General features: G+C 43.0%; 1 protein-coding gene across 5 annotated transcripts in view; it reads left to right on the forward strand.

Moving 5' to 3' along the window:
- The window catches only part of LOC138581130 (protein MTSS 1-like), an 885,917-nt gene that overhangs the window by 437,859 nt on the left and 425,199 nt on the right, over positions 1-22,859 (forward strand). For all 5 annotated transcript variants that reach the window (XM_069652219.1, XM_069652221.1, XM_069652222.1 and 2 more), the window contains exon 5: positions 14,880-14,971. In XM_069652219.1, the coding sequence (XP_069508320.1) occupies positions 14,880-14,971 (92 nt within the window). The remainder of the gene's footprint in view (positions 1-14,879; positions 14,972-22,859) is intronic.

The following is a 22,859-nucleotide window of genomic DNA, read 5'->3' on the forward strand; positions in this document are numbered from 1 at the left end:
TGGCAAGGCTGGTCTGAGTGTTGGAGGCTCAGAAAAGGAAGTCTGTTAGTTGTAAAATGTTTTTTTTAAATAAAAAGACTTCCAGTGTTCAACATCATGCTTGGGTGCATATCTGTCTCCAGACATGTAACTATATAAGCCTGAGCGACAGGATGTCTGGGTTAAGTGGCTGGTTTTGTGTTTGTTGTGAGAGAGGGAGATGCTGATGGATGCTTTGGTTCTATGTTGTTGAAAGCAAGAGATGTGTTGGGTCTTGTTGCTTGTCCAGCTGACCAATACCGAAGGGAGATGGAATGTTGGTGTCTGCAGAGGGAATTCTTGCTCAGATATTGTGGTACAAGTGTTTTTTAATTAAGCGTTAAGCTGGAGCTGGAGCTGATGACACAGGACCTGAGTTAAAGGCCACAGTGAACAGAGTGCATTTAACGAGGGCCCTGGGACGTTACCACCCATTGCAGCCTTTGGAACAGGTGCTTAACACTTAGTAGCGGTCCCATGGGCTGGAACGGGGTTAACTGAAAAGTATTTTCTTTCTGTCAATGGGTTGCCTCGTGGCGTCCTATTCACAGAAATAAAATGGTATAAAAACATGGCCACAAAGGAATATGAAGGCGGGGCTCCATACTGAGCCGCATTTCCATGGCAGCCAAACAGAGCTGGGACAGAAGTGGCAGCGGCACCCACACTTGCTGCAGCAGCAATCGGGTAAATTGGGATTAGGGGGTGTGGGAACAAATTGCTGCTGGGTCGGTGGGAGGGAAGATGGCGGAAGGGAGAATCAACCATAAGGCAGCTTGGAACGCGGGCTTAGATTAGCAGTTTCAGCCCACGTTCTTTGCCTCCTGTTTGGCTGGCTCCCCTGCCAAGCGTGCTAATGAATGTTCAATGTGTGGCGCCAGTTGGAGCTGGGATAGGTGACTTGTCTTCCTCGCCCATCTTTTATGTACTTGTGCCTTTTTAAATGACCTTGAAACTGGTGAATAATGCATACGTTGCCTGCAAGCCTCGAGGGACATCTCTGCCTTTTTTCTGTTTGTATAAAACAGAGCAACATATACAAAGTAGTCATTGCATACTATCAAGAAAAAGAACATTTGAAACAATGCTGCCATTTTATGATACTTTTTGCGAATGTCTTATGAAGTTATGGACAACCCCTTTTGCTCATTTCCAAAAGCCAGCAGGCTGAGAAAATGTGATTCTTAAGAATACAGTCATGTGGTGTTATATCCCACCACAAAGCCCGATAATGTGTCAAACAAGCAAAGGTCCAGCCCCTTCTTGCATTCAAATCCGGGATTGCCAGGGGAATCCAACACTGAGCATATCTTTAAGGGGAACATTATCCATTGTGCCCATTGCCACAGTGGTAATTCTAACCTCGTGTTTGTGTCCATCCTTCTGTAAACTCCCAAACTCTCGTGATTGATGGAAAGCTTTGAATAACTCATCCACTGGGCTCACTTAAAGCCTGCTTCCTAATTCAAAGGAGCTGTTGACAAGGCTGCTCATCAAGGCATAATGCTGTCAAAATAGTTTTTAAAGAAAAGGTTAAAGCTCTCATGGGTAGCAGGAAGAGTTGTCACTCAAGCCATTGTTATATGAAGACCTACTTGACTTGGTGTGTTAGAGTTCAAACATTAAATCTGTGCATTACATGCACACCAGTGGCTTCGAGCCATTTGCTCAAAACGAACCTTGATTAAATGCAAATTCCCCAAAAGAAACTCTGCTAGCTTTTCTTAGTTCTTAAGACTTTATAAGAGGAAATCTTTGATCAAATTTCTCAGTGGGCTTTTTGTAAATTAGTCTCTTGGGGTCTATCACTGAAAGGGGAATGCAAAGCTGTGGGTGGAGACTCTGGCTCCAATGGTTCCTACTGTCAAGGATAGTAATGTGCATGTGTGCTTTTGATTTGGATTGCCATTAAATTACCATATGAAGCTGCTCCAAAGAAAACACCAATTGGTTGTGGTAAGTTTTGATCTTAGACAGTACAGATTTATTTTGCCAGGTGCCATGTTAGTAGTTTACTTGCTGCTAGGGTCTGCTTCTGATGTAGTGCAGTAGTAACTTAACATTTCTGGATACTAGGAGTCCAAGTAAGTATCATATGCTTATTTGAAGAAGCTTTATAAAGTTATAGAGCAGTAAAGTCGTACATCAATTATAGGAAACATCGTATGCAGTGTCATATCAATCAATAACTCCTTTCCTCCACTAAAAGTGTAGGTTCACTTACCAAAAGCAAACCGTTTATAAGTTATCCTTTTTTGCTGAAATTTGGAGAGATTTTTCGAGGGCTGAAAGATTCTACGGTCATTAACCATCATAAAATAGGCTGGTGTGGTCTTGGAAACAGGCCAGGAGAGGGCGGCTATGATTGGAAACGCAGACTGTCACAGTAGGCTAGCCACAGATAAAACTCTTGCATTGTGTTCTAAGTCTCCTGCTCTCCAGAAAGTAGTGTGTGAGAAGGAAGCAGTGAGTCATTGCATATGGGTCAGTTACAGTCTGAGGTTTATTCAGCTGACCTCAGTGTTACAGGTGCTTGCAAGTTACAAACCGGAGATTTCAGGGTGACCGTCTTCTCTGGGCTTGCCGGGTCTCAGAACGGATGAGGTCTCAGGGTGCTCTGAGGTCAGAGTGTGCGGGGCTGCTCCTGGGCTGCTGTGTTCCCAGGGGGTTACCATGTCTGAGGTGGGGCACCGGGTCTCAGGTTGCCAGTGGAGCAGTGAGGCTGAGGTGTTCGCTAGGTTTAGGGAAGTAAAAGTAGAGAGGGAGTGAGATGGAGAGAGAGGGAAAGACTGGCAAAGGCAGAGAGTCCGAGAGCGCCTAGAGGAGGAGAGACAGAACGCTTGAAGGTGCGGGAGTAGGGAAGAGTGACATACTGAGGCCAAAGGGTAGATGGGGACTGGGGCAAAGATCCAGCAGACCTTAGCCTCGGCTGCATGACCGAGCAGGCTCTACCTGCCCATGTGCTTAGAGGCACTATTTATCCCCCTTTCCACCCTGCACCCACTGCTGGTAGTAGATTTCCAGCTGGGGTGTCGCCTTGAGTGATTCTCATCGCTACAATCAAATAACCCCTTGATTAGCCATATAACGTTTGAGGGATGCCGAGGCCACAGGATCAAACAGCCACCCCCTCTGGAACTCCTACCAGGGCTTGTGCAGCTGTTTGGGCAGGAAGCAGCTGTGGTGGACATTCCAGCACCACCGGTACTCCAGGAGAGGGCTCTTGGATCCTTACTGGATTTGAAGAAGGTAGACAAACATGGCAGAAACATGAAAAGATGGCTGCACAGAGGCCTGGGCTTAACTGGTGAGTGTAGGCCAACCACGGACACCCAGAGACCGACCCTAGACTGGAAGACTGGATCATAACAGGATACAATCATAGCAATATACACAATCTATGACAAATCAATATATCTAGCGCAGACAACAATACTCCATACTAACAGGCCTAAACATTATGCATACCAAGTTACAGGCGAATACATGTCCAGACGCAATGTGTCGGCCATTCGTTAGTAAGACTGACATTTACACACTTGTGGAGACTGTCTGCAACACAAAATATGTACAAGTGGAATTAACCATAATTTTCTTGGCTCATACTACAAATAAAAATGCATGTTTGCGTCTCTTGACACGCAATCACATCCACAAGGTTAAGTTAATCCATTACCCAATCTGACTCGGTTTTGAATTAGGGGAAGTTAATAGAAACTCATTTTAGTTCTGAAAGTCATACATTGATACATCTGCGCATGCAATACATACAAATAAGGCGCTGAAAATGCACAGGAGATGTGTAAAAAAATAAATTTAAAAAAAAGCGCTTGAACTGTAGTTTTCTTTACACCAGATTAATTGAATTTATCCTGATGTCGAATCTAAGCTTTACTTGTAATCCACTCCTTATGCCCTTCAATGATGACGAATATAATGCTGTCGTCCAAACGTCCTTAAAATAGAAAAGACCTGATTAAAGAAATCATTTCTTTTTCCCATTATGAAGGCCACCTTTATCTTACAGTATTATTTGAGAGGCAAACGTTCTCGTTCCCCCACATTGGCATCCCTAGCAGGATTGGAGCCTGGGATAATATGGTAAGAGATGGGAGTGAATCCAAGTATATATACTAGGATTCCAGGTATTCCCTTATGTGTCTTAAATATTTGAACAATCATTGAGAACTTCAGACAAACATAGGTGCCCCTCACTCTCATGGCCTGTCTTAAATCCGAAAACAATGACAAGAGTGGCTTTCCCGAAAGCATATTTGCAGGAGTTATCATGAAGACAGTCTGGTGTAACCTTTCACTTCATATAACATTTTAGTCAACAGTTGTTTATTAACTGTTGAAGTATGTGTTACTGCAAGAATTATCCAGCATCTTGAGGTTAAGGACATTGGTTTAATTTTCTCAAAATCTGTGTGTTCTTCTAGTAGGTCAAGATTGTACAGTAATGAGCACAGGAGAGAAAGATCTTCATGTACATCCATTAAGTTATGATTCTGTACAGTAGGGAACAGGCAAAATGACCAAAGAGGTTGGTAAGTGGGAGGGATGATGAGGGTCAGTTCAGGCAGACCTTTAAGGGGAAGTAGGTGTTTTGTAGGGCAGACGTGCATTCTAGTATGTAAATGTTCTCGATGGAGGGGTCAAAGTGTGAGAGGAACCCCACGTGGCAAATCCTAATGGCAGGTGTGAGGTTGGGGGAATTACATGGGGAAAGGAGGATGGGTGAGGCATTAGAGGTTGATCCTTTCAGTCTGGAAGGCATACGCATGAGACACTGTAGAGCCATCCAGTGGAAGCTAGCAGAGAGACAGATGTTCTTCTATACAGTTCAAGCAGAAAGAAAAAAGAAAAGCTGGCTATCTTCTACAGAAATGTGGCAGAAGTTAAAGGAGGGAAAAGGCTTACTAAAACTCTTTGTGGAGGGTAATGATCAATATTCTAAGCACAGAGCCATTTGTGAATCCCCCTAGCAGGAGGGGGGATTTCTGGTGCGAGTTCCATGAAATAGGAAGAGCATTCACACAAGTAAGAGTCAATCCAGGTATGGGAAGAAATCAGGAAACGTTGATTTAGCAGGGGTATGATGGGAAGAGAGGTATGATGGCCTGTGCCAAAGGTTGCAGTGAGGTTAAGAAGTTAACAGTTGAGAGTTGTGAACATTCGAGAAAACATTGGTAATACAGGTCTGTGCATGTGGTGCCTACTTCTGAACTCTGATTAAAGGGGGGGTTTGCAGGGTTTGTTGAGCTCCAAGTAGGTGGTGGTCTGCTTGAACACTTTTATGGGCCCGAACCTTGTGGAAAAGGGTAGAATGGCTGGTAGTTAGCATTTGTCTTGGATCAGCATTGAACTTGTTTTTATTATGATGGAGGGGTAGTACAGTAGCTGCTGCAAAACAGGCAGGGGGTAGATCCCAGTGGAGGAGAGGTTAACGATTGTCATAATAAAGGAGCAAGTGACGTGCGAGTTGACTGTTTGCAGTGCAAAGGGATCATTGGAGGCAAAAGCTGGATTAGCTGTCTGGATGTTGATTTCTAGTTTAGCTTTAGTGGTGGGCGAGTAGTAGTCAAATGAAGATGTGATATGGTTGAGGCATTCTGGGCAGGATGACAATGGATTGGAGAGCTAGAAGGGCAATGAGGGTGTCTGTCTGATCTTCGAGATCTTGACTGAGAAGAAAAGGCTTATGGCAGAGATTAGAGGCGGTGCAATGTATGTGGGTGTATGTCGAGGAAAGCCCATGGTCTGAAGGGGTGGCCAGAGGGCTACGAGGGAGGACATGACCGTTGCTCTGTAGGGAGCCAGAGACATCATTGTACGTTTAGTGAGCGAGGAGGCGGGGCAGTGAGAGACTAGGGGTATGCAGAGGCACGAAGTGCAGGGAGATAGTGGTTACATATAGGGCAACGTGGCAAGAGATACTTGTAAGATCAGGGATTTGAGAAAGGAGTACAAGAGACTGGTAGCAAAACAGAAAAAAAACGGTAGCAAAACAGAAAAAAAACAATTAGGGACACATGGGACACCTTCAAAAGTGCTTGTGATAATGGTCACTCCTGGAAATTCTGGCGTTTAGCTACCAGTGAGCAGGTTTAATTGAAATCCACAAGACAGAAGATATGTGGGAAATACACTATGCTGTAAGAAACCGTTCAAACTGATCGATCCTGTTTGGATAGAGAATCAAGCATGGCCATCTACCCTTACAGATTACTGCAAGTGACGTTGAAAGTGCTTTATTTTCTCAACGCCCGAATAAAGCTCCTGGGTTGGATAGATGTCCTGCAGAATTTTTCCTGGCAGAAACCACAATCCGGGTATCCTTTTGGTATATACTATTTAATGGCATCCAGACCATGGAGCATCTCCCAGAATCTTGGAAGGCTGCTGAAATTATCCCAGTTTTCAAGAAGGAAGACTAGCACGCATTCAATTGTAGACCGATTTCCATTATAAACACAAGTGCTTCGATTTATTGAAAGATACTTACTTCAGCGTCTTGACGAGAGCGTTTTTGACAATAAGGCACTTTCCAATCTGCGAACAAGGTTCAGATCGGGCATAAGCATTGTTGAGCAAGTGTTTTGTTTAGGATAAATGTATTTTTCTAGGACAACTCCTCCTGCACTTGGTTTTTGTGGACTTGCAGAGTGCAATTGATGATATCCCGAAAGCGTGGGATTCTTTGTATGCAATCTAATTGCTTATGGCAATAGCAAATTTGTATTCAGAGAATGATGCTCAGGTGAGATATGGCAAGGGTCAAGATGTCAGTCTAGAAAAATGGATACCTCTCATATGTGACGGAAAACGTATTTTGATGGCCGTGGGCCAACCGTCTCATGCACGATATGACGGACATATAGGTTTCTGAGTTTGCCAAATGGGCGGCCATTTTGCTGTAACAAGGATCGCCATTTTGTTTTCTAACCATTGCTCATTGCTTTCTGTTCTTATTGCTTCGCAGTACATTTTCTGCTTACACTGCTCGACTGTAAAACATTGTCTGCACGTGAAAGGACAAGGCCGCAGGGCCACGAGGATAACAAGAGTTCGTTGAGACACAACATAGGCAGTGCCAGGAAAGCATGCCCGGCTCCCTCCCGAATGTAGCCTTGAAGCAGAGCTGCAGGGCATTTAATCATTTCGCAGCTGCCAGCCAGTCTCGTTATATGGTAGAATATGTTTAGAATGAAGCAGCTAAAGGTTTGAATTATGCTCTTTTTACGGCCCCACTTTGCTGAGCCCTTTTAGAGCGTGTCGGCTCCTAGGACACAAATAGCACCTCATAGGTAGCAAGGTCTGGAATGCGACTCTTCCCCCGTATGTAGCTCGCTTCCAAGAACAGAAGCGCTGTGTTCTGTTTAACAACTGAAAGATGCCTCCGCACTTACAAATTGCATATTGTTACTAGAATAGATATTTGAAGGTGTCATAATTGTCGAAAGTGTCCATCATCACACAGAGTTCAAAGAAACCCAATAAAGGGGGGTGTTAAACATGTCATAGCTAATTGTATGATATGCATTTTGTATATATGTAACTGATGTACATAATTCACTCTCTTGCGTCCCTCGAGGTCTAGAGAAGCACGTCGCGGGGCGTGAGACAGAGTTGGCCAACTGAGACTTTTTGCTTTGCAATAAACCCTATCTTTGGGAATACAACCTCGTGTCTGGCGTATCCATCGTGTGGTGACTCGCCTTGTTTCCATAGACGTAAGGGACCCCTATGGGCCCCTTTCAAAGAGCACCTCTACCTTCCCTTTCATGGTAGGGAGGAGTAATGGAGTCAGGCAGAGTTGTGTGCTGGCTCCGCTCTTGTTTTTCCTGTACTTAAATAAGCTAGTAGAAACTAATGGTGTTTTAAAGATGGATGCTCAAGTCTTGTTGGAGAATTAACTGGTCTTATTAGCAAAACCCCTAAAGGTCTTGAAGATGCTTCATCATGTTTTAACTCTCATTGTGAAAGAATGAGGTTTGAAATTACCATTGCGAAGACAAAGGATTTAATTTGGTCCAAAAAATGGATAGAAGATAGCAAGATATATTTAAAAGACTCGACGTTGGTAGGGGTGGCTCACTGATTATTTAGATGTGATAATAGATCGGAAGGGATTATGGATTAGACAAATTACAAAGAGTGAATTAACAGTGTATCGACACAGGGGAGCATTACACTTAATTTTCAAACTCTATGGAGGGAAAGCAGTCACCCAGACCCTGGAAGTTTATATATCTAAATCGCAAGCCACAGCCCAGTGCGGGGCAGAGGTCTAGGGACATGAAAACCACCAGAGCCTGGAAACAAGAGAACTCAAATTACTTAAAACCCTCTTAAATCTACTGATGAGTACACTTAATTTTCCTCTGATGCTCGAACTTGGGATACATTTAATAGCTTGCAAAGCTGGTCTAAGACCATTGTTTTGGTGTGAATTATGGACAAGAGTTTGCTTAGGTCCATATAGGGAGCGATTGCGATATATTACAACAAGGTTCCCACAGTCATCCCTGGTTTAGATACATATAACAGCAAAGAATCTTAATATGGATATCTTGTGGGAGTATGTTGTGAAACATGAGGTCCGCAGCTTACTAAAGCGGTCATCGGAAAAGCCTAGGAAGAGTGCTTCCTTTCATGGAACTTTGCTGCCGTTTGTAATTCAGAATTACTGATAGTTATCTTGAAAAGAAAACTAATTGACCCGAGAGCCATATGTATCTCTAATAGAGGATTGTCAAATTAGACGGCTCTTTGGAAAATTCTGAATACTGACTTTGCCCCTAGGGTCCTTTGTAAATAAATGAAAAAATTGTGTGAGATGGACCACAAACTTTGTCAAGCTCAAGATATCAATTTATGACCTGTCTTACTCTTTTGCACAGTTTTTGCCTCATTCAGGGTCAAATATCTCTTTACAATATTTAAAACCTTTAATATTGTACTTGTGAGGCAAGCAGTCTCTCTGTCTTCAATCGTAAGCAACACCAACATCACAGTACTTGTAGAGGACCTGGACCCTAAGGAGAGCAATGATAAAGAAAAACAGTCCCTGATCTTTACTCATTCAGCTTAGACTGGTTTAATAAATGTGATCATGTGAGTTTATACTGCTGAGGAAGGCTCTTTGAGTTGTTAAATTAATGCAATTGATTTTATTTTATTGCAGTTTTATGATCTATTTTTAGTAATGATGCAATGGCTTTTAATTCACTGTAATGTTATGTTGTACACATTTTGATTTTATGGTTTGTGTACCTAAATAAATCTGTTTGATAGACTGGGCTAAATGGATAGTATCAACAAGGTGAGGGAGGAGCATAGGAAGATGAGATCTGAGGTGCAACTGTGGATGCAAGTTGTTTAGTTGTGGAGGGAGGCTAGAGTGATCAGGGGGAATTGAGTCTGTTTCGATCTAAAGAGCACCCTTCATTAACGGAAGACATCAACCGTAGGACATGTTCAGAAGTTGGAAATGGTTACATTTTGCATGTCTCAGACGAGCCTTCTCTCACACCATCATATGCATCCCCCAAAAGCTCTTATCAGGCCTTAAACACTTTCAAGCTGCCGTGCCCAAGAATTTGCTCTGGGTCAACCGCCTTCAATTCAGAGTTCTTGTAGTTCAATCCAACTTTCCTTCCTATAGAAACCTGGCTGATCGGGGTATACCGAGTGAATAGGAAGGTATATACTCTACATTCGCCTGGGCATTGCCAGAGCCCAATACATCCTCTTTTCTCTTGCTGGGCTAGCATGAGACTCATTAAAATGACTGAGGTTGGGAGCAGTCTCGCATCTCCTTTTTCTGCATGCACTGGCAATTGTCCTATTTGTAAGTGCTCTGATTTACAGGCTAGAGACCAAGCTGTTCATCCCATCCTGTTCTGAGTGACTCTGCCCCATGATTACCAGAGCAAAACGTGGACCAGCTTCTCTCTTGCAACTCTCCATAAGACTGAGCATTGCTTTTAAGTGACCACTGCATAACATGTGGGGCTATACAAAAATCCTAAAACTCATCTACCCACATACTTGTGTAGTCTGTCAATATACCCACATTGTGAATCTATATTGTACAAATGTACTCTGTGCAGTAACATGCTCATAATTTACATGCACACACGTCTGTTCTATAGCAGCACTACAACACACACATGGTTGTGCATTTCCACTCCTACAAATCATTCTTGCATACCTCTGTCTTTTCACCTCTACGCCACACACACAGACCTGTGCGTGGATTTTGTTGCGCACGCTCACCTAGATACTCATAAAATATACAGCAAGGTATGCATCGATGCTCCCTGTGCGGATGCACCTCTCTAGGTTTTGGCAATAAGTTATTGCTGTAGTATACATTACGGTTTGGTAATCTCAATTAACTGTTAAATCTCTGCATGGCTGTGCTGGCCACCATCGATGTCTCATATGCTAAGCCCTATTAAACATAATCATGTAGGAGCACCTCTCTGGCATCGACTATTCCATGCACAACCTACAAATATAACTGAAGCTAGATAAACCTCATACATGACCCTTACCAAACTCTTCTGGGTGCATCTAATCCACCCACAGCCCTAGTCTGCACTGCACACATTGCTCCCCTCACATCCTAGCTCTATGCTATCCAGCCGCAGCTTTCCTCAGACTCAACCATACACCTACTAGTCACCACATATAGTCAATATGTATACAAGGTACCATTCATCCAGCTCCCCATCTACAGTCTGATACCTGAGCAGTGATTGCTCTTGGATTAATGATACAGCTCTGCAAATTCATACCAGTAACAGCTGTGCGCTATATGAAACTTGATTGACATTTGGTCCACTAATGAGAATGTTCATAATATGCTAAACAGGTACCAGACTGTTGGGCTGAAACACATGCTAATGTTAAAATTCAGGAAACCTAAGTGACATAAATATATTGGCAGGTCAATAGTGTATGTGTGCATGTAGTCACATCGTGGAAATGGATCAAAAGAAGATCTACTCAAATATAGCGTGGTTTAATAGCATTTTGTTAAGTGTGGAACAGTAAACTTCAGCTTAACTGTTGACTGATTTAAATGTTCAGGGTTCAATAGAGCTCCTTCAGTAAAGTCTATGTACCAAGTCCTTAGGTTTCCACTTGGTCCCAGTCTCCTCTTCTTCCGGGGTCTTCCCCTTTAGACTACTACTGTGTTGTGGTCTCCAAAGTATTCCCATTCTCCCTCAGAGCCTGACGTTGCCATGACTTAGTCTTTAAACTCAGTTGTAGATGTTCTTTTCTGGCATAAAGGGATGTGTTGCTTCACATTGGGTTGCTCTTCTGCATTCAGCTTGTTGCGACCAGGCAAAGGAATGAGGGACTTTGGCAGAGGATGTGGTAGTTCCATAGCCTTGTATGTTCGCCAGGAGAGGTTGGCAGGTTCTAGCTCCGCATCAGAGTTTGTGGCCCCCAGGTATGGTGCATTGAAGCCCTTTCCTCTTCCCTCCACGATAAGTTACCACATGCTGGCTATACAATGCTTTCTTGGCTTCTCCCTTCGATCTCCTGCTACTTCTGACTTCTCCTGAACCTCCTCAATGATCCACTGAATACTTGTTCCTCTTCCCGCATTGACTTCAATCCTCGGACTCTGGTTTCATATCCATGCCTACATTAATCTCTTCGAATTCCTCACTGTCTTTATTCGACTTTATCACCAAATACTCCTCGTTCACCACTTGCAGAGTCATTGTCCTGCTTACTTGTTTCTCATTTCTCCATATTGCTCTCATGTGCTTTTGCTCTCTCGCTCATTGATCACACAGCTGCTTTTCCCTCAATAACCACAGCTTGACCACTTCTTAATCAGCCCCCTACTCTTCCTCTTTTCCTGAACGTCCCCAAGTTCTCCACTCCTCCACTTTTCGCATGAATTACATTATCAACTCCTGGTGTGTGTTCCAACTCCTTCTCCTTTTTGAATCACCTTTTGTCCGTTAGTGCCTCTTTCCATGGCTTCAAGTGTCTTACGTTTTTCCTGTTTTCTTCACCCCGTTAGGCACGTACCTCCTTTCAAGCAGTGGTCTTCCCCTCTTCAAACATTTGATAACCTCTCCTCCTCTGACTAAAGAATTTCCTTTTCGCCTCCATCTGTTTACTTCCTACACAACACACTCTTGTTTCCTCCATCCTTGTAAACTGCTGTGCTAATCCATTCTTTCTAATCTCCGGTCTCCCTCCCTACTGAGCTCTTGAACTCCTTGAACCCACTTCCCCTACTTATGTCCTGCTCCAGCTAATCTCGTTTCTTTCAGTGTCCCGGTTCTGAACTCTGGCTCCCTGTCTTTGGTCTTCTCGAGCCTCCTTGGCCTCTGGTCCAGTAGCCTGTTGCCTACTTAAGCACCTTCTCCAGCTCCTTCCACCAATTCATCTCCAAATTAACTCCTACTCGCCAAACCAGTGTGTCCTGGGCTGCACCTTCTAACCTGGCCAAGTTACTTCTTGGACTGGGCTCTGATAAAGACCTGCAGCTGTGCTGGATTATTGGGGCTATTCAGGATTATTCTATCTGTTTGAGAGGTAGTGACTGTGATCGTTTGGGTGTTTCATTAACGGCTGCACAAATAGCTGGTCTGCCATCTTGAATTGGAACAACTCGCTCTCTAGTGCAAGTGTGAGAGTGCCAGGCTCTGGCAGCAGTACCGTGTCCTCGCCTGCCTGCAGCAACTACAGCCACCTTGCCACCACCTTTTCATTTGTCTGTTAGTGGTTGGCATATGATTCTCTTCCCACTGAATTGCAGGATCATACCCTCCCCCCATAGTGCCCCCCCCCCTATTAATTGGGCAGGAGCTACCAAACACTGCAGACCGCATGATCTTTCCACCCACAGCAAGTTAAATAATTCTGCATAAAAGCCCCGTGGAAAAAGTGAATTGAAAAGACCACAATGTATTTCTAGCTACAGGGTGTGGGGAGGATTCAGGAGCTTGCAATGAACAAAATATGTGAACTTTGCACTTCCACTGGCTTTCTCAGTAAAGTTACCTTACTGGATGTCCGATAGTTGGTCCCACAGGGAGTTGGCCAAATCGCAACATGGCCAGCTTTCAGTCATTTGGGGGAGGAAAAGCAGTTACTGCTGGTAAGGTGGTGTTGATGAGGTTGCCTGACAATCTGGATCTTGGAATGTAGGCCTTACGCCATATCACTACCCAGCGAGGAGGTGGTTCTGGCTTCCCAGCCAATGAGGAGGCTTGGAGCAGGGGCATTACCATACAGTAATCCCACCTCTCTGAACCTCTTCGGAGCAGGGGGTCGCCATCTTCCGCAATGGGTTACCAGGTAAGTGCTCCCCCATGCCCTGTGTTTCTTTAACTTGCGATATAGCTAGACAGCATACTGTGGTGCTAATAGTTATAACCCCTGAGGGAGGGGATTGGGGGGGGGGTTCCACCTGGTAATGGCAGCAGTGCCCGCATTAAGGCCCTTTGCTTCCATATGGCTGTTTACTGAGGCCCAGTGCTGTTTGCATGAAGTAATGCCTCCCAGCTCGGGAGTTATTTATTAATTGTAGACTGTCCGCCTGTGGTCTATATTTCTTGAGCATTCCAGGCTTGTAAATTCTCTAATGCCTTTCCACCATCCTAGCTTGAGAAGGGAACTGAATCCTGATTACCAAAGTTCTTTCCTTTTAAGCCTAATTAGCACTAGGCCCTCCAAATCACCATCATGGATTAAAACCTCTGATTGACCAGATGCCCCTTCCTCTACCTTGTGCAACACAACACGCACCTTGAGAGACTGCACACTTCACCACGGCTGTGGCGAGTTTAGTGCTTTGGACACGCCTGGTACTGCCAGTAGGTCTCGTTAAATGGCTATCATCTTGTGTGGTCTATTGACTGACACCTGGCAAGTGTCGAGAACATTGTGGGAGTGATCAGGGTATACTCCAAATCGAACCCCGGACCTATCCTTAGCAAGCTTGTAGAGGCCCTGAACGCCCTTTCTCACCCCACTAACTGCCTCCTTAGCCAGGCAGTGAACTTTTTGACAATGCACTACAAATCATGCATTTTAGCTTTTTAATTTTTTTTTTTATGGTAGAGTGTGGTGGTGGATTTGATGCTTTTCCAGACCATTTGATCTTCCAAACTTGGAGGTATGTGTAGGCAGTCGGGTCTGTTTATAGTAGTAACACTAGGCACAACAGGACGTGTTAACTTTATTCATTTTCAAACGTGCATTATGGTATGCGAGTTACACGACTGGATATTTTGTCAGGTCTGATTTAATTGTTTGCATTTACTATTTTTTGTGAAATGACTTGTAAAACCATTCCCTTTTCTTTATCTTCCTTCTTAGTTTTAAAGCTGGTGAGTGACTTGCAACTTGACATTTTTACCCTCTGTTGTTACTAACGTGAGTTATTTAATTAGCTTTTCAGGCCCTAAAATATTAGCAGTAAACACGTATCGAGCTGTAGGTCAAACAGTTTATTTTTATTTTTTTTAAGTCATTGAGTTGGACTGTATGCGAGAAGGAATTGCCTGTGTGCTTTTTATTCAGGAATGCCTATAGACCCCCATCCTTCCCTTGTTTCGGATTAGTATTGTTTGAATTGGTAAGCATGCTATCCTTGCACCAAAGTGTCTGCAAGGCTCGTAAACCCATAGACTTTGCTGGCATCCAAAACATTAAAAGAAAAACGGTATAAGATCTCGAAGTTTGAATTGCGTGCTTTCCTATCGGGTCTCCGGTTACTTTTAAAATGAACACTCTTTACGCTTTTTTGCGTTTGCTTAAGGATTGGTAATGAAATATGTAATACTGTGATTGTCATGTTTCGCTTTTTTTTTCAGTGCCTTAACAGATAATTTAATAAACCCATTGGAGATCAAGATTGAAGAATGGAAAAAGGTTGCTAACCAGCTGGACAAAGACCACGCTAAAGGTAAATGGCTGCTTTTGTTTTCCTTCTAAGTAAATGAATGCACTCTCAGTAATTTATTTCATTGAAGGACTACATAGATCACGTGATACAGTGTAGATGGTTCATTTCCTCACTTGAATCGCACATTATGCTATGAGTGGGGCCACAGAGTGAGCCAGATGTTTCCACCATATGGGTAGCTTTGGATAGAAGGCGAGAGAGCGAATTCCAGGAGAGCCAGATCTTCTGATTTTTACTGAATTTAAAATTGGAATTTTCCTAGCTAATTTTGTTTGGTAGTTGTGGGGGAGAGTTCATATTTTATTACCAGCATTGGGAAAAGGCTTTGCCATGTTTCTTCTTGATTTTTGGAATGCCCTGGTGTCCGACATAGTCTGACCAAATTTGTTAGTAAGGTGCGTCGGGTGGAATTTGCCCATTAGAAGTCAAAGCCTTATCCAGGTGAGGCTTTGCTGGCAATGTCTGTTGCTTAAATTTGGGATTGTTTTGCAACATGTAACCAGAGAACAATGAGGCCGGATAGATGTGAGGTGCTGGAATTGTCCCACTTTGAGACCAGGTAGAGCCTGTTGCCATAATCAAGGTCAGAAGAGATGTCCAGGCTTAAATTCTGAATGGGGTGGTTAACCTCGTTTTTTTCTTTTTCTTCGAGAGGTGGATCTACACTAGAGGTGTATCTTGGGCCTAACAAATCAATCTGTGCTAACTCTTTTTAGGTGAGAGTAATGATTTGTTATCTTTGATCTTACTCTTAATTCTTCCTATAGTAACACTAACATACATACATACATTCATTTATATGCATAAATCTGCAGAACAAATGTTGTAAGCAACCATGGGCAAATGATAAATTAATTCTATATGAAAACCACTTTTAAAGGAAACTGAACTGACACTGAATAGTTCATCCTGGCAAAACTAGTAAGTGGTGTTCTTATGGGGTTGTTCCCATCGTGTAGGGTTTAAAGCATGCTTGCATATCGGTACATATTTTTTTTTTAATTTGTATATGGCTTCAAAGAAACCTTTACAAAATTCGTATACAAAAGTTAAAAACATGCAATTTACAAACACGTCAATTCATTGTTTTCCATACATATTAATCCTACAGATTGACTTAGCAGTATAACCTACACACTATGATTGTCTTAACTGCTAAGGCATGACGAATCAATAATCTCTTTTAGAACAAACTATTAACAATTAATACAAAATGACAATAGTTTACATTCTACTTTTAAAAAACGTACTACCGCCATTTGTAGAGGTATTTTGTTATCAAAGAGCAAACGCTTCCATAATAGCTCCAAATCTACTTTTCAGGCAACGGGGACAAAACGCTTAAAATAAAGCTGCCTTTTCTGACTCAGCGCAGGACACTCAATTAAGAGATGTTTTAATGTCTCTCTATAACCACTGATTTTACAATGGCTACACAGGACTATTGCCTCAGATGTTTTAGTTCTAACCGCAACAATTTCTCCTGTGAGGAGAACATTAAAACGGAATCTCATAAAGAAGATTCTCCAACTTTTCTGTGGAAAAGAGTGTAGGTACGGTTCCGGAAGACCCATACATTTATAAAAAGATACCATGTGCCCATATAGTTTATAATGACACAGTTTCTCCATTGTGCCGTCCCAGTCTGCATTTCTTAGTAATAGTTTAACTGTGTCCGGGTGATTTATAAGTGAACTCACTGACGCCCCTACTCTATCCAGGAGATGTTTACAAATTTCCACCAGTTTTCCCATAAAGACAGATTTAGACGTACCGTTAATAAACTTGGTTGCCATATCATTATATATAGTCTCACCATTCTTACTTACGATATTCCGAAAAAGCAACAGGCATTTCCATTCAATGGTACTTTTTAGTGACTGTAGCCCTAATTCATATCTTATTGCTACAAGCGGCACACTCTTTGGAAGATACCATACCATTTTCTGCAATAGGATTGATTCCAATTTATCTGAGTCAATTTTGCCATGAATAAACTGAGTTCAATACCGTAAGTAATTTTCGGGATGGCTTTAAGAATGTAATATTTCACAAGTGGAAGGCAGGAAAAAGCCCCATATTTTTGGTCAACTATTCGCATCTGTAAACAGCATGCTTTTATTTTCATCTTATAACGGCTGAGTGTTAGTGCTCTTTCCGGAATATCACTCACATACAGACCCAAGTAGATTATATTATGTTTGACTTCTAACTTCGTCTTATCTATAAACCAGTTTTTATTATGGAGTTTTTTGTTCCGGGTAAGACACAAAACATTTGATTTAAGAGCATTCACCGCTAAGCCATTTTTGGCCATATAAATGAAAAATGCTTCCAGTATGCGTTGCAACCCTACCGGGGTCCTGTCAAATAGAAGGTAATCATCCGCATAGGACCACCAACTTAATTTGATACCTTCCACAGACGGCTGTATGAACGCTACTTCCTGCAAAAATGGGCCGATATCCGAAGTGTACAAGTTGTATAAGGTTGGAGCAAATATGCATCCCTGCCTTAAGCCATTTAAGGTGTTAATTGGTATTGAAAGAAGGCCATCGCTGTTTAATCTGATCTGGACACTCGAACCATCGTGTAGGTGAATTAAGATGGCCAAGATCTCTATCGGCATACCCAATCTTTGCAGTTTACCCCAAAGATGTCCTCGATTCACTAGATCAAACGCCAGAGACAGATCCATACTGGCGATATATACTGGCGGAGCATTCTTTTTCCAGCCTATCTCTTGTAGGAGATTTATGAGAAGGCCCCCTGCCAATGTACCACAATTTTTTCTAAAACCAAATTGCTGTGAGCACAAAATAGATTTATCAGTTATCCATTCTTCTATTTGGTGCAATATCAAACCAGCAAAGATTTTAGAGTCCGAGTCTAAGAGCGCAATAGGCCTATAGTTGGAAGGTGTGAGTCTGTCGCCCTTTTTGTATATTGGCACGATGAATGACATTTTCCACGTTAGTGGGATAGATTTAGTGCGCCCAATATCTTTGAATAAAATTTCCAGCGCTGTTGCCCAAGTGTCAGGATCCTCTTTCATTAACTGATTGGATATACCATTAGGTCCTGCAGCCCTTGACCAGCTAGAGGCCATAATTTTCTCCTTTATTCTCAAGAAGGAGAAATCACATTTCCATGTGGCTGTTTTTAAATGTTTTAAGGATTCTATCTTGAATTAACCTAATTCACCCTTTGCATATAAATTGGATATGTGTTTCACCCAGGCATGTTCATTAATTGGATTTAGGGAGCCTTCCATGTTCATAGGCAGATTTTTGTTTACCAATCGCCAAAATTGGCGTGCCGAATTATGGTTTAAGGCAGCTAGCATGTTTTCGTTATCAGTTTGATATCATTTACATTTATAGCCTCTTATCCAATTTTTATATTGTAGTTTTAAATGTCTCCCACCATCCTGTAGTACAGAATCGGGAATTTGCAAGGATTTAAATGTTCTTAAGTGTCTGCGTAGGAGGATCTTGGCCTGCATGACTATTGTGTCATGTTTATGTATGTGTGGTTTAATTACAATTATTGACCTTGGCTTTTTCACAGATGTGTCAATCAGATTTTTAAAAAAAGTTCCCCACATTTGCGTGCGACAAACTTACACATTTCTCTGTATAACTAGTCCTGGAAAAAACATTTCTTAAGGATGTATTACACGCGTCAATATTTCCCTCATGCCAAATTATCCTGTTCCCCCTTTGATTGGGAAGAACATCAGTTTGCATTTTTTCATTGGCCTCACTTTCTCTAACAACCATCAAATCCAATTCCAGCATACCATGATCACTCATCAAAGTCATACTTATTTCAAAGTGTATTACAAAGTTAAGGAGCATTTCTGAGGCATAGATGTAATCAATCGCGGAAACCTTATCCCCCGCAGACCAGGTTGTATATTTTGCCTCAGTTCTAAGTTGTTGGTGTACTGATCTTAGGCCCCATGACTTAAAGAACCAATTCCAGATTCTCGCATCAGATATCTTATCCGGTATACACATCTTGACCATACACTCTGAAGTCTGATCAAATACCTTGGCTGGCACTATGTGGGCATCTTTAGTGTCTGACATCAAACGTAACATATTCGTGTTTAGATCACCCATTAACATCGCTTGGACTCCCGGAAAACGTACTGCACAGTCCACCAGTGTTGACTCTATATTTAGGAGAAGCGTGTATAAATCACATCCCGGAGTCCAGTATATATTCCATAAAAGAATATGAGACAATAAAGGGGAATCACAGATTTCCAGTAGAGTTCCCAGAGCATGCGGGCACTCTCTATATGTCTCTTTGATCAAAATCCCACATTTGAGCTTTATTGCTGTAATACCTCCAGACGGGCGGCCAATAGGGCCTTTAGTAGCCAATAAATGTACACATTCAAATCTGTCCATTTGTTCTCTATTCATCATCCTTGATTCTTGGATACATATTATGTGTTTTGATTTTAGTTTACAACATAGTTCATTCGAAGGTGATAAATAAGAATGCCCTCTTGAATTCCAGCATACTAAAGAGAGATGTTTCTGTATTCCTAAAGATTTTGTTTTAGTGATTGGAGTTTGGAGATCGAGTCTCTTAGGCTTAATGCCAACCATCTCCAACTTGTTTCCTGTTCTGGCACGTGATCTGGAGACCCACCCGGATAGAGAGGCCTAGAGTTATCATTTATTTCATTTTCAGGGGAGATCTTTGACCCATCAGTGAAAATCAGTACATCGTAGCCCCTTCTATTCAATTGATCCGATTCAGATAAGAGTTTATTAAAGACAAGTTGTGAGTGGAAAACTACCCTAACGTGATCATAACAATACGGGTGAATAAAATCGACCCTTTTAATATCAGAACAGGATAAATCTGCTAAAGATGGAATATCATTAATTAGGGTTAGATTCGATTTCTGTTCAGTGCAGGTTGTTTGCCACAGTCAAACAAAGGATACAGAAGAATACTTGGAAAATCCAAATGACAGGGTTTCCTCCAAACCACATCCCTCAAATCCGTTTGCATATAGTGTTTGGGCGCTCTCAGATCTCCTCCTCCCTCATAGGTAGTCGAATGGACAGCCTGTTCCCGTGCAGCACCCACTGGACATAAAGGAACCTCCTCTTGTTGAGGCTGCCGTAACTGGGAGGATCGAGCAAGACTAACGGCCCTCGCTTGTGGGGAATATCCGTCCCCTTTAGCTGTTTCTTCCAAGGCATCGTCATCTTGTATCTCAATCGAGACCTCTCGACCTCCCCAATTTTGCTTTTGTTTGTCCCGTTTCTCCTGTATTTTATCCACGGTGGCTTTGTCCGATGAAGGTACTCTCGGTAAGGACTCATACTTAAGTTTGGTTCTAAGTGCCTCCTCCACCGCTCTACTCACCATTAATGCGAGCTCATTTTGCATTATGTCTGTCATGATTACGGGGTTCCCTCGCAAAAGAATTTCCAAGAGTTCCTGGTTGGCCGCTTACAGTTGCTGGTCTAAGAATAGGCAGGTTGACTCTTCCTCATCACTCAACATGGCTGCCTGTAGTTACAACCTCTAGGTGGGCCAGCAGTCTAGTTTTCTGTCACTCGGGAGTATTTAAGCCCCGCCCCTTTGCTCAACGGCGCTTCGCGTCTTCAGCTGTCTCAGCGAACGCTTACCGCGGTTCAGCCCTCTGACAGGAATTCCTCAGCTTCCCTAGTATTCCATGGAAACCCTTTTCTGTAGTGCCCTGGAATAGCTTTTCCCGTCCAGTCCGCTGTCCCAAGTTGTGAATTCTGTGTAAAGTTGGCTTTCTTCAGTGCGGTGTTGGCGGTTACGCTTTTCCAGTTGGCGTTTATTGTGAGGAGAGTTTTCGAGGCGCACCTCCCAGTTCTGTCGCCCCTGTTGTTTTCACAGCAAGTATCTTTCCCTTTTAGTTCTCGCTATAGATTAATGGTTCCTATAGTAGCAACTGCTTTTCACACATTAGTTCTTTCGCGCAAGTGAATGTTCAAACCATATTCACCTCACAGAAGTTAAGAGGGTTGTGTGGAGAATTGTTTCTAGGAACATTAGTGTTCGTTTTTTCTGTCGTCATCAGGTACACTAAGTTTACGCATTTTGGAACCAAAAATGTTGCGGGTTGTGCACTTCAGTTTTTAGACACATTAGGGTGTTTCTGCATTTAGAGGGTTAGTGACACCATTCCTGTCTGACACTGTTAGGAAGTGTACCCCTTTAGACATTTCTGGAAGTTTAAGGATAATTCCATTCTCCTCACGTCCCTTCTTCAGAACACGCACCCCTGCGCAGAAGCAGGATGGAGAGCTAACCAAATCACCAACTAAGGTAACCGAAGAATACAGTTTATTTTGAAGGTGATTCTTTTTTCCCTATTTTAGGAATCACTTAGTTATTGAGTGTGGTAATTGTTTTCATGTATAGATAGAGAGTCCAATTGGGATAAGATAACAGCGCACCCTGAGAAGTTTCCGAATATCAAGTGGTGTCCCCGAGGAGTCTAAGGTAAGCGTTACAGAACGCGAAGCCAGTCATAAAAAATACTCCGCCTGGGCATCATGGGAACTTCTGAGGTAGATCAGTTAGCTCAACTACTGGGAGAACTTAGAGCTGAAGTCCATGCAGCCCGGTCCGAAACCGGCGCTCTTAGAAGGGAACTGGGAATCAATAGGGAACGAACTGAAGAGTTGGCTCGCCAGTTATTACAGAATCAGGCGGGACAGGTTCCCCTTCCCCAAGGTAATGCCCAAGCTTCCTCTTCTACATCGCCCTCAGTTCCGTTCCAAGTAGTAATTCCAGGAAATATTCCCTTAGCCCCTCCTGAGAGATTCACGGGGGACCCGAAAAGGTTTGCCGTGTTTTTAAATCAGTGTAGACTACATTTTTTGTGCAGACCTGGGGTTTTCTCCACTGACCAATCAAAGGTTGCTTTCGTGTTGTCTTATTTGGGTGGTCATGCAGCAGATTGGTCCATTCCTTTGGTTAATCGGGATGATCCCGTGTTGCAGAACTTTTCAGAATTCCAGAGAGAGTTAGAGAAATTGTTTGCTCGCCATTCACAAGGTCAGGCATTGGACAATGAGTTACTGTCACTCAAGCAGGGCAATCAGGAGCTGCTTGCTTACGTGGCTACTTTCAATCGATTAGTGGCAGAAACTAATTGGCCTACAGAAAAGAGAGTGACACTGTTTTATCGTGGTCTGCGCAGTGAGCTGAAGGATGTTCTCGCTCAAGTTGTCAATCCGCCCGAATGTCTCACAGAATTCATAGACCTGACAATCCAGTTGGATCATCGTCTTCAGGATAGGAGAACGGATCGAGCTCGTCAGGACAGTCGACCCTTTGTAGTCCGCTCCCGAGAACCAACGTCGAAGTCAGGATTAGATGTTCCCAATGAACCCATGCAGTTGGGCGGAATTCGAGGCCCAATTTCCCAAGCAGAGAGAGAGAAGAGACGACAGTTGCAGTTGTGTTTGTATTGTGGCAAGGCCGGTCATTTTTTAAAGGATTGTCCAGTAAAACCTTCACGGAGGCCTTTAGGAGGAATCAATCCGGATAAAAAAGAACAGACGGCGGAAAACTCCAGTGCCCGACAAGTTTAGAGGTCCGCTTGTCGAGCATGGAAAAGGTTGCAGCGACCTCACACTTCGTGTGTCCTATTGTCCTTTCTTGCCACAATAACCCCACACAGAGGCATGCATTGGTTGCGTACATAGACTGTGGGGCCATTGGCAACTACATGGATCAACATCTGGCTAGTAAATTGGGATTCCCCTTGAGGAATAAGTTGGAAGCTGAAAACGTCTCCGGAGTGGATGGTACACCTTTGGTGTCAGGTCCCGTGACCCAGTGCACTGACCCCCTCTTAATGCTTTGCCAGGAA

This window comes from Ambystoma mexicanum, chromosome 3p (genome assembly GCF_040938575.1).
Source record: "Ambystoma mexicanum isolate Mex_15411 chromosome 3p, UKY_AmexF1_1, whole genome shotgun sequence".
Taxonomy (NCBI): Eukaryota; Metazoa; Chordata; class Amphibia; order Caudata; family Ambystomatidae; genus Ambystoma; species Ambystoma mexicanum.